This window comes from Oreochromis niloticus, linkage group LG14 (assembly GCF_001858045.2).
Source record: "Oreochromis niloticus isolate F11D_XX linkage group LG14, O_niloticus_UMD_NMBU, whole genome shotgun sequence".
NCBI classification, from domain to species: Eukaryota; Metazoa; Chordata; class Actinopteri; order Cichliformes; family Cichlidae; genus Oreochromis; species Oreochromis niloticus.
The window spans coordinates 20,048,258-20,060,834 of record NC_031979.2 but is presented as its reverse complement, the minus strand read 5'-3'; the positions used below and the strand labels follow the sequence as shown (position 1 = coordinate 20,060,834).

The 12,577-nt window shown below is 40.0% G+C and overlaps 1 protein-coding gene, 1 long non-coding RNA gene and 2 other non-coding genes across 4 annotated transcripts; 1 reads left to right on the top strand and 3 right to left on the bottom strand.

Annotated features, from left to right (window-relative positions):
* The first annotated feature begins 3 nt into the window (after positions 1-3).
* On the top strand, positions 4-8,342 carry LOC100694651 (phosphorylase b kinase gamma catalytic chain, skeletal muscle/heart isoform). The gene is made up of 10 exons (XM_019367305.2): positions 4-434; positions 2,009-2,147; positions 3,275-3,453; positions 3,555-3,609; positions 3,688-3,753; positions 3,844-4,007; positions 6,208-6,298; positions 6,556-6,709; positions 6,801-6,926; positions 7,033-8,342. The coding sequence occupies exons 2-10, from the start codon at positions 2,065-2,067 to the stop codon at positions 7,297-7,299; spliced, it is 1,185 nt and encodes a 394-aa protein (XP_019222850.1). The 5' UTR covers positions 4-434; positions 2,009-2,064; the 3' UTR covers positions 7,300-8,342.
* A 76-nt stretch (positions 8,343-8,418) lies between these two features.
* On the bottom strand, positions 8,419-10,431 carry LOC102081620 (uncharacterized). Its single transcript, XR_267822.3, has 4 exons — positions 10,240-10,431; positions 9,843-9,970; positions 8,772-8,839; positions 8,419-8,548 (listed from the first exon to the last, which is right to left on the bottom strand). It is a non-coding gene; the product is annotated as an uncharacterized LOC102081620 (long non-coding RNA).
* Positions 8,610-8,746, bottom strand: LOC112842296 (small nucleolar RNA SNORA15). The gene has a single exon (XR_003214025.1). It is a non-coding gene; the product is annotated as a small nucleolar RNA SNORA15 (small nucleolar RNA).
* Positions 9,002-9,139, bottom strand: LOC112842295 (small nucleolar RNA SNORA15). Its single transcript, XR_003214024.1, has one exon. It is a non-coding gene; the product is annotated as a small nucleolar RNA SNORA15 (small nucleolar RNA).
* Positions 10,432-12,577: the final 2,146 nt, after the last annotated feature.

Here is a 12,577-nt window from a genome sequence, read left to right as displayed (position 1 = left end):
TATTATTACATTGAAGCGTTTCTGTTTTCACCTGCGTTTTCTTTAATTAGACTTCAGCAGCTACAAAGGGGTGTCCCGCACCTGTCCTGTCACTCTGCTCTCAGCGCAAAATTCACGAGCTGCAACCTGCGCGTGAAGTAATGTTTTGACTCTAAAAGCGTCGTGGCGAGAGCACGAGCCGCAGGGTATTATTTCATGGATGGGGTTTTTGTGAGGACTCATTCAGGGTGTCCTTCTGCTCCTTCTGCATCTGCCGAAGCAAATAGTTATTTTTGGCACCTGACATTAAAGCTCACCCTCTGCAGCATGGCAGCAGCAGACCCGCAAACGCGCCATAGCGCCGGAGTCTGACTGCAGCTCTTTGTTCGTCCTCAGAAACTCACTGTGCGCGATTTGATGATGGATTGTCTTCGTATCAGGGACTGACGGACACGGTGAGGGACGCCGGCCTTTTAATGCGTTTATATTGCAGGTCACTCGGGGACAGTGAGTGAGCAGTTGAACGGGTTCACACGTGGTGGCGTGGGTTGCTTTATTAGTCTGCGCTGTGTTTGGTATGACATTAAGTTTGGGACGATGGCTTCTTGTATTCACCCAAAACACTTTCTGTGAGTTTATTGGACTTTTGTTTGCTTTACTGGAAGAAGTGAAAAGAGACAGGTGGGTACATGTTGTAACGACGGGAGGAAAAAGTCGACCATCTGTGTTTTTTATCATTTAAAGAAGCCTTTAAAAATCAGATGTTGAGCGCTTTAGAGCATCTAAGAGGAAAATTTAACCACAGCCGTGTTACTGAGACCATCATCATCTTTTCAAACTGGTCTTTTATTGAAACTGAAGCGACACAGTGATGTTGGCACATGTTACAGGCTGTAAAATACGAATTTCCTGTTCAGTATTCAGTGCGCATTCACTGGCCAGTCTCGTTTCTGACTACAGTAAAAAGAGAATGTCCAAACAACACGTCTTCTGTTGGATATTTATGAAAACATTGCTCTTTTTTGCACGTTTAATCACAGAATTGCAGAAAATAATTATTCCAAAAACTCTTCTTGTGATGTATGCAATCAGATGGAGAAGTGGGAACACTGGTTTCCATTAAAAATCATGAGTTCAGTAATTTAAGGGTTCAAAGTGATGTATGATTTTCAGAAATCTCCACACTAATAGAACTGTTTCAGTTCTGTCTATATTCTGACAGGTTTTAATAATAACTTGGCTTATAGGCCGTTATAATCCTAAAAACATGGAAATAATTTTAATAATCATCATCATTTTGAAGCTTTTCTTGAGATTTTTGCGACGGAAGTGCATCCAAATGGGTGGATGTGAGAAGTTTGTCTCCTGTAAACACTAAAATGTAGTTTCAAGGTAAGTAATTAATTGGGATTAGGGACGTTCTAGTCATTTTTAAACGGAGTGGCACTGGGACAACCAAAGGAAATAAGAATACTTAAAGATAAATAAAATGGATTAAAATAAATCACACAAAAAAGGTATCGCTGTCTGTAGCGACGCCCTAGCGATTAAGGGAATATACTTAAGTAGGTGTAAAATACCTAAAGTAACTGTACTCCATATGTTACATGATGTTATTGGTAATAATTACAATTAAATGATTCATCTTTTGATGATTTTGATTACTTAAGTATCACTCAGTAGCTTGATCTGTAATAATGCAGTTTAATTACTTAATATTTTGCTGATAAAGCTTTAAAATGTACAGTATGGCCTACAAAATACAGCTGGCCCGCCTGGTGCCCAAACACATATCTTATCTGGATAGCCCCTGCTGGTGAAGCAGCTAACTGGTGAATGTCTGCTACATTTTATAAAATCCCACTGGCTTGCTTTGTCTCCATTTTAATCACCAAGCACATCATGCTATAAATCTTTCCATCAGAACAGCTTGGAAGCAGTTCTAGTGTGATGAGATGTGCAAAAAGCCTTAAAGTAGAGCTGTGTTTAGTGAAAATTCTGCTGTTTTGAATGCATGTTCTGCCTGCAGCCTGAGGTCAGCTGCAAGAGGAGACACTTCTGTACTATTAGCCTTGAGCTGGAAACATGACCAAGGAGGAGGAGATCCCTGACTGGGTGGGAGCCAAAGAGTTCTACGACAAGTATGAGCCCAAGGAGATTCTGGGAAGGTATGTTCACGAAACCGTCATCGTAACGTGACCCACAGCAGAGGTTCACCCAACTGAGCTGAGCAGAAAACTCTCCATTAGACTTTGGACTAAAGAATGCACAGTTTTACTTCTTAAAGATTAGAAAGATCATTTAGGTAAACTAGACCTATATGTAGCCACATATGAGGGTTGCGGGATAAAGATCCACTTGAGCAAAACCCCAAAAAACAATAATGGTTTATTGTTTGTGAATTTAACCCAACTCGTCTCTTCTTCAGAGTTTACACAAAGTAACTTCAAAGAGTAACAAGGCAGAACACAAAAAAATGGTAAAATATCTACTTGCTATTAGTTTGTAGAGACTCATTTAACGTTACAACACACCTCAGATTTAGACCTCAGTTCAAACAGCTATCATTCTCTGCACAGAACAAGCACTTTCCCCAAAGTTTCCCACAAGCCCCTGAGAAATGGGAGTCGAGCCAGGGCCTGCTCATTGTCATTCAGTCCACCAGCTGTCAGAGGGTGGTGCTGTTACGTAAGACACATTATCCAAGGAGGCCACATTTATTAACATCAGCACGCTTCAGACAAAGGTTTAGTGTTGGCTGTCGGGCTGATAGATTATGTAATTTCACCCCCTTTTCCCACATGCAGGTCAGGAGGTCACAGGATGTGGACAATGTGCCCTTATTCTAGTATTCTTCATTCAGAGAAAAGTCACTGGAGTTCCTTTACTGTGGTCACCCTGAAGTTTCTCTTGTTCATTCATAAATCGCTCTCTGAATTTAATTTCAGCTGTAAGGTTTTCAGTTTGCTTACTTGATGTTTTTGTCTGTTTTCCTGGACGTTAATGATAAACAAGACAATCTTCATGACAAGCACATTCTTCACTGTTTTTACTTGCTCTGTCAGACTGATAAGATGGTAAAAACACACAATACTTTCCTTTAGTCTGACCATGTCACTGATTTCTTACCAAAAACAGTGCTGTTTTGAAACAGTTAAACACATGATTCATGATGAAAGACACTGTGACTCTCACAGAACACTTTATCCAGCAGTTATCACAAGTTGCCCTCCTACCCAACCTTAAAACAACAGATGTGCAGCTCGGAAGGCTGATGTGTTTTTTTCATCCTCAGGGGAGTGAGCAGCGTGGTGCGCCGCTGCGTCGACAAGCGGACCTCTCAGGAGTACGCGGTGAAGATCATCGACATCACCCCCTCCGACAAGATGACGCCGCAGGAGATCGAAGAGATCAGAGAGGCGACGGTGAAGGAGATCGACATCCTCAAGAAAGTCTACGGACAGGAGAACATCAGTACGCATGCTTCAGTTAATCAGTTTGACTGGGAAAACTTGGGTTTGTTTAAACTTTTTTCTTCTAACATGGCCAAATATCAAATTAACTCTCTTCTCCAGTTCAGCTCAAAGACTGCTATGAGTCCAAGGCCTTCTTCTTCCTGGTTTTTGACCTGTAAGTGTTTCACATGGATGATTCCTGAACAGGTATTTATGTGAAAATCAACCAAAACTTTTAGTTTCTTTTTCCCAGAATGAAGAGGGGTGAACTTTTTGACTACCTCACAGAAAAAGTTACACTGAGCGAGAAGGAAACGCGGTCAGTGAGCATGTTTTTTTAACAAAAAAACAGATAAATTATGCTAACTTTTAAAAGGACTCTTTAAAGGTTTTTACGTGTTGGCTTTAGGAAGATCATGCGGTCTCTATTGGAGGTGGTCCAGTTTCTCCACGCCCAGAACATTGTTCACCGGGACCTGAAGCCCGAGAACATCCTTTTAGACGACTACATGAACATCAAACTCACTGACTTTGGTTTCGCTGTGCAGATTCAGCCAGGACAGACGCTCAAAGGTCAGTGAAAGCTTCCATTACTGCAAAGTGTGTCAGCAGTTCAGAAACCAAGGGAGAATACATGACTTTGTCACAGAGCAAAAAGGTGGCTGTAATCACACAACTTGTCAAAAGATGACAAAAATACTTAAAGCATTAAAAACTTTCACAGGTTGGCTGACAGTTAAACACCAGTGCATCATTTCAGACCCACCACTGAGTTGAGTGAATATTAAAGTTACAGTTTACAGCCTGCAGTGCACTCGTCAGGACATCAGCTGTTGGTGGTGAGCGGAGAATCTGGGTCTGGTTGCACAACTGCTCCCTGCTCTCTTAGCTGCTCTTACAAAGGTTAAGAAACAGGACACTCTGATCTATTTGCTGCAGTTCCAGACACTCACAGTACACTGACCTTTCAAATAGACTTCTCAGAAGACATCGGATCATTAGCAGCGCAAAATGCCAAGTGTCTAATGAAACTGTGCATCGCTGGATAGTTTTGTTCAGTCGGTAAAGACGTAATGGGCTTCTTCCATTAGGTTGGAGATCTACTTGACCCAGCAGCACTTAATCTAAATGTGCTTAATTAATGTCTAAATGCATAATACTTTAATTATGCTATAGATGTTCCCTAAAGATGGATGTTAAATTAAAGGAAAAACCTAATCTCTTGAGTGAGGGGATCTTGTGGCTCTGTTATGCTGAGGGGGAACATTGGCGTAGTTTGTACTGAGTTTCTCAAATCAATACAATGCTGTTCAAAGTAATGTAATATTTCTAGCGGGATGTAGACCTCTCTTCCAGGGTGAGATCTCCATCCACAGGGCATGAGAGCATGCTGAATGGTTTCATGATGATAAAAACGAGGGAAATCAGAAGCTGTGAGCAGAAGTTCTCACACTTTCTCTGCCGTGCCCTCCTTCAGAGCCCAAAAAGTTTGTACTCCACCTCTCACACAATTTTTTTTATCAGTCACTGACAACAAAAAGGATTCAGGTTGAATTATAATTGGATGATGAGCAGCCCAGTATCATCAGCATCTTTCTGCATTTCCCATAGAGGAGATACAGGGGGACTCCTCTTTACCTCTATCTTTAAATCCTCAAATGAGGGAATGTCTTTTGGAAGTAGCTCGATCAGCCCAACCTGTTGTGGTAAAAGGAGTTCTTCCTTCACACTGTTTCAAAGTGCTCACTCACACAGTGAACTGATCGCCTGATTCTTCTGGTTTTTAGGGTCTTTAGCCTGCAGTATAAATCCCTTTGAGGTGAATATTGCTGTGAATTGGATCGGTTAAACAGTATAAATAAAATTGAACCAGACTGAGTTAAATTGAAAGAGTTTCTTTTGTCTCTCCAGTACAGATGCACTGATTCCCATTGAATATGATGGCCAAACACTTCACTAAGATACTGTATTTTTTTTTCTTTTAATATATCATCTATTTGTGTGTCACTTTTGTAGTTGTAGAGATATTAATAGACAATGAGGATAGTAAATATTTAACCCTTACATACCGTTTGGGTCAAATTTGACTCAAATCTATTCAGATGGGTTTTAAATCAACCACCATGGATCAAATCGAAGGAAATGGTGGTGTCTTAAAATTGTGCGTGACATGTCTGTGTGTATTTTGTATAGGAAAGTGGTGACAGAGTTCTGTCATGAAAAATACTGGTGTTCCCACCACATCTGCCCAGGTTCCTGCAGAGACCTGCCTATGCAGGTCTTTAAAGGAAAGGACCATCAGGGGGATCTCCAAACAGTGAAATAGTGAAACAGCATAGGATCATTTATGGGTCACATAAAGAACAGAGGTCACACAGAAGTCAGAGAGTGCCTTCGGCAGACACAACAGCTGTAATAGGGCTGCACAGTGGTGGAGTGATCAGCACTGTTACCTCACAGCAAGAAGATTCCCAATTGAAATCCTGGCTGTAGCCTTTGCATGTTCTCTCTGTGCCTGTGTGGGATTACGTCAGGTATTCCTGCTTCCTGTCACAGTCTAAACACATTAGTTTAGTTTAGGTTAACTAGTGATTCAAAATCCATGGCCTCCAAGCCTGATTTACACACTGACACTGTAGACAAGGATAGACTCATGAACTTTAATACAGGTAAAGCCTAATTTGAAATTCTGTAAAACTGGTTTTATGTTCACAGACAAAGATCAGGGAATATGCTCCCTTTAATAACATTTATTTACTCTTCTGTAATGCAGAGGTGTGTGGGACTCCTGGTTACCTTGCTCCTGAGATCATTGAGTGCTCTATGGACGCAGGACATTCAGGATACGGTACAGCTGTGGACATGTGAGCGACCATGAAATCGGTTACCAAGTAACACAAATATCTATAGGAGGGAGTGTCAGCTTTACTCTCATGTTACCAAAATTGATCTCATGCACCTCAGCAGTGTGTTAGAATTATATCATAAGTCTGCACAAAATAATGACTCATATTATCTGTTGTGTGGCTCGGCTAATACGTGTTCCAGGTGATTAGATTATGCATGTACGCACTGCACAATGAACAGACTAGATAAACTTTGTTCTGGCTCGTGTTTGCAGATGGAGTTCAGGTGTTATCATGTACACGCTGCTCGCGGGCTCTCCACCGTTCTGGCACAGGAAACAGATGCTGATGCTGCGCATGATCTTAGCGGGGACGTATGACTTCTCCTCTCCTGAATGGGAAGACCGCTCAGACACGGTCAAAGATTTGGTAATCTTACTTTTGCAGTTTGTTGCAACCTCAGTTTTATAAGTTAGGTGATAAGGTTGAAACCTTGGAACTAAAATAATTCTTCCTCCAGATCTCGCGGATGCTGGTGGTGGATCCAAAGCAGCGATTCACAGCTACAGATGCTCTGAACCACTCGTTCTTTTCACAGTACGTGGTGCACGAAGTACGACAATTCAGTCCGTTCAGGCGCTTCAAGGTGAGATACACAAGATTTTATCAAACTAAAAATCTTAATAGTTTTCATATTTGGAGGATAAATTAAGTGTATTTTATGGTATCTTTATCATATCTTTCTCCATCAGGTCATTTGCTTGACCGTTCTCGCTACAATGCGAATCTACTGCAACTATCGCCGTGCCAAGCCCATCACCAAGGAGGTGATAAAGAGCGACCCGTACGCCGTGAAGCCCATCCGCAAGCTCATAGATGCGTGTGCCTTTAAGATCTACGGCCACTGGGTCAAGAAGGGCCAAACCCAGAACAGAGCAGCACTTTTTGAGAACACGCCCAAAACCATCCTGCTTTCGATCGCTGCTGAAGCAGATGAGCCCGTCCAGCACATCTGGTAACAAGCAGCGAGGACTGACACGTGCTGAGTTTTACATGGGGAAACATTTAAACTTCTTTCTTCATAGAAAAGAACTACTACAACTAGTTTATGCATAATGCAGCATTTTTAAAAGCAGCCGTAGTGACTACAGGGGGATTGATTTACCTCAAGGACTGAAATGTTTGGCAAAATTTTCAACCATGCCACTGGTGACATTGTGCTTGCTTTGTTCTAAAAGTGTACTTAACCCATTGTCAGCTTGTGTCCTATGAAAATGCAGCTGCTGTGCTTTAGATTGAATGCAGCCCCTCAAATACAGGGTGTATCAAAAAAGAATAATCAGAATTCAAAAGGCTATACTTTTCAATGACAAAGTAATGAACATAGAAACTTAAGGTAAATTTTAAAGTACATGGCTGAATATACAAAAAGTTACAATGTTTGCAAATGCCTGATGTGCCTCCCTCGGCACGTCCATACTACAGTTAAACCTCGCCCCGTACTTTGGAGAGCATGTCTGGAGTCGCTGCTGTTGTTAAGCTTCTTACCAGCAACCATGTGAAACTCGAATCTACGCTAACGGCACATGTTCGTCTTTTGATCGTTAAACGGTGAATGGCTGTGGAATTAAAGCGCTTTTAAATCCGATTTTTTTTTGATACACCCTGTATATTGACAAAAACTTTTTTTTTTAGCACTATATGGTAATCTCATAGCCTTCGCACTCTAAAAACTGTTTATACTTCAAATGTTAAAAGAGTGACTCAGGAGGAAAACGTAGAGTTCAGTTATAGAGCAAGTCTATACTCTGTATTTTGAAACCTTGTGGGAAAAACCTGCACAGTTTATCTGGCTGGAATATAAAACCTGGAGTGAAACCTGCACACTTGAAAGGTTGTGTATTTACAGTTTGAGAACTATGTGCCTACTTAATCAATATGCAGAGTATGCTCTGGTGGCAGCAACTCAAGGGAAGTGTAACTTTAACTTGTATGCTATGAATGTATTTATTAAAACATGTAAAACCCCAAGTCCTGCAAATGGAGGGGTACTTCAACTCTGCAATTCTGTGCTTTTCTGTCTTTCTGCAGCTTTTTAAAGCTTGAAGTAGAACACTGACACACACAGACAAAAAAGAATTACAATTTTAAAGTTTATTATCAACAGAGTGAGATGCACATCAAAAAACCATCACGGGTTCACCGACTTCAGACAGATTTGAGTGTGTTGACCGTTGTCCCCACAGTCCTGCTTTGGAAACTTTCATCCTGCAGAATTTAGAAAAACAGAATAAATCAATATGAAACCATCAGGAACGGCCAAATATGTGTTTGTACTCATTCCCATGCAGCTGGATGAGCTTGAGGAAGGCACTCATCCACTAATTTAGTGGAAATGAGACGTGGCTGTTGCATGGTGTCTGACTGTATCCAGCACAGAGCAGCTGGACCAGAATTCGCCCATGCCTTTAAGTTAAGTCAAATAACATACCATCCTCGGGATGTTCCCCACAGCCTGGCGACCGGTCGTGCTGCACTTCATGTAAATGTTTAGACACGCTGAAACAGAAGAAGGAGAACCGAGGCTATGAGATAAATCTCAGCTAATAAAACAGGAAACAAGCCAACAGCACAGAGCATCGACAGGGAGGAAGACAGCAATCAATGTTAAGCATAAGATTATTAATATTCGGCTGAATCGCTTTTAAGGGACGAGGCAGTTGATGTATTCACTCTGACATAAGAATGAGATGCACGATGAGCACCCTCATCCTGCTGAGTCAGATCGTGAAAGCATTCATGTCGCATGGTGTCTGACTGTATTTACTACGTCCAGAGCAAAACAGAATTCAGCCATGCATTCAAAATTCAAGCTGTAATTTTATTACATTTCACTACACTCAAACTTTTGGCTGTTCCCTTGGCAAAAGAGTCACAGCAGAGGGTAGGCTTTGCATGTTTGATATCCGGATTCCCTTCCTGATACAACCCCTAGAGGGAGATTCATTTCCAGATGGAATCGAATCAACGACCTTTCACTTGACAAGTGAATGGGTAGAAGATAAAAACATAAAAAGGTATGTAGGTTTAAAATGAAAACCGCAAAATAAAACTTACTACAAAGTAGTAAAACACTAGTTCACACTTATGTGCTGAGGTCTTGGAGAATAAAAGGTTTTGAGCCTGTTTGTAACTGATCTCAACCCACTGAGTGCTTTGTCAACTAATAGAAGGATGATAACAGAAGGATGATAGAGCATTACAACAGTCCAACCTGCTTGAGCTTAACTCTGTGTTTCAAATTAAACAACTACCCACTGTGGTGACCCCTTATGAATAAGGGACCGGCTGAAAGTAACTTTCCATTCAGAATATTCAGTATGAAACATCTGCATAGGCACTGGATAAAACCCACATAAAGTGTAGTGACAGTACAGACTGGGATAAGTGGAACATGTTTTTTTTGCTTGGGAACACACTCACCCTGGTTATATCCTTAAAAGACACGTGGTTTTACTTTGGCATTAACTAACTCAGTCACTTCCCCAGCGTTTCATTATACCTTATAGTATAATAAGAAGTGTGTAGATCTGCCGGTCACTTCAGCCACATGGAGATCTGCGTGTTTCAGGACGGGACCTCCTTCCGCATGATTACTCTGGATATCAGGATATCACCTCCAGTACCACCCTGTGCAACAAGCAACGATGACAAAGCACAAATAAACACAAATGCACATCCTGCACAGGATTCCACCTTTAAGCTCTCAGTTAACACCTTATCCACATAGTTACAACCTATGAGTCTGTTCTTACAGCATGGTGACGTTATGGAAAATATGTACATTAATACACAAATGAACATAATTTACACAAATTATCGGGTCCACCACGTGTTTCCATGGCCTCAAACTGCCGTTAACTAAATACTTTCAACCTGAATTGGAAAAAAAAAATCACCTGCGTCATGCTACAGCCTCATATTTTAACCTTCGTTTCTTCAAGAACGTTTTCCATTCACAAAACTCCACGGTGACTTCTACACGAGTTCTATAAGCCCACATCTTCAGCAGACCAAAATTCGTCCAGACAAACCACGCTAAAGACTTTTCCTCTTCTTCTCCCTCCACTTTGTGGCGGGTGAAACAGAAACAGCTCGGCGTACACCAGCGCCCCCTTCTGGACGGGAGGTTAACTGGAGCACATATTAAATCAGAGCGTCACAGTTTCTTTGAAGAATCTGACTCATAAATAAAGCCTTTAGATTTAATTTTACAGAGGTTGAAGTGTCTTTTGATTTTGCACCTCTTTAACAGCTCTGTGTGCCTTTATGGTTGTTTTTCTTCTTCTTTGCTCATTGTAGGAGTTTTTTGCTTACCTGTCTTCAGTCATTTTTCATTTTCACAGAAGCTAATACCCAGGAACTTTTCCAGGGATAAAATGTTGAGAATTCTTTATATCTTTGGGTTGTTTTCACACTTAATTTGTGTTTACATTTTTGATTTATTTATTTAACACATTTCATTACACGTAAACTCAATTGCTAACAAAGGTAGATTAAAAACATCCAAACCTATTTAGATCTACAATACCTGAAGGCAACACACACACATCTGTGATTGTAAACTCCTTTGGGCCTTTATATTGCATGACATAGGTTGGTCTGACTTCGGTGTTCCCTGTGTGTTTATATTGTTTGTGTCATTTGTTAAAAAATTACCTGAATGCTATGATTTTTGGTATTTGTTCATGCAAAATACCCAAATCAACATTGAAAAAAATAAATAAATAAATGCATAAATCCGCCTAGTAATCAAGCTTTATTTTGCCAAGATTTTTTTTAAAAAGTACATTCATATTCATCTTCAAATGCACAGTGTGAACTCAGCAAATGGTTAGTTTCAGATCAGATGTGCATTATTTTTCCTGCTTTTTGTATGTAAAAACATCTTTTGTAAACACGCAGCCAATTATACCCATTAAGAGTTAACAGTGTAGCATAAATTATGACATTTATTCTATGTAAAGAGTACAGTTGTGAAATAACTTAATGGTAATAACTTGTGCCCCGAGTTTGTATACTTTATATTTGATGATTTATTGCTTTAGTTTTACTCATAAATTTATTTCTTTTATGATAACACGTGTGGTCTTTGTCTGGGGCCAGAGTCAAGAAGTTTAAGAACAGGTAAACAAACACCTGACACACTCACAGATAGCCATATCTAAATAGTAAATAGGGAAAAATATGATGACTCTCTCTCTCTCTCTTTTATATAATTGGGGGTTGGGTTTGTTTTGTTACTCATATATCTTTAAACTGACTGGCTACTTATTGTTATTGTTTTACATCCTTTGTGTCTATTTTGTTTTACCTGTTATTCTTCTTCATATCTGTGGGGACATTTTATTGCTTATTTTTAACCATTTTGTTTCTCTTTGTGCTTGTTTTCTCCCTCTATGCGACTGTTACATATCATGGAGATTATCTGAGGTTGATGTATGACTGGGGTTTTTTTTTTTTAGATATTTTAGGAGGTCATCTGTGTTTCTTTTCTTTTTTGTGGTTGTTACATATTTTTAAGTCGATTAGTAATTTATTTTTGTCTTACATATTTTAAGGGTCAGTTTGTTTCTCTTTATGCTTGTTTCGTCCTCTTTGGGGTCAAAACTTTCCCAAAAGGTCATCAGAGAATGATTTGTAATTTAAAGATGGCATCTACACAGCCCTCATTCATAAAGTTCTTTACAAACCCGAACATTACGGCTAACACGTGGATTTTCCCGTTTCGGTGCAGCTAGCCAAACAACCTAGACCTTACTGGTAAAGACAGAGGGTGAAAGTGGACATTATATCCTCATTTTTAAACATAAAACTCATTGTTGCAGTCCAAAAATGATCACCTTAAACTGATTTTAAGTTTTGGAGTCCTTATTGTCCTCTGAGTTATTGATTCTGTCACTAGTTATCTAAAATAAACTAATGTAAGCCTATTAGCCGCAACCAATCAACCAAGCATATGATTTAACATTCGGATGCCACTACGTTTTCAAAATTTTAACTTTAAGCCCTTTTTATTAAACCCAGCTTCACAGACAGTGTTACATCTGTGTCTGTTTTTGAAAGCAGTGCTCCATGATGTAAATTAGCCTTTATGTTTCTTGTCCTCTCTAAAGTTGGCGTCTTGCAAATTTTGGGGGTTCGTTTGTGTCTCTTTTTCATAATTTTCTCTCTTTTTGTAGTTGTTACATATCTTAGTGGTCATTTGAGGCCGACGTGATTTAATGTTATTGTTTT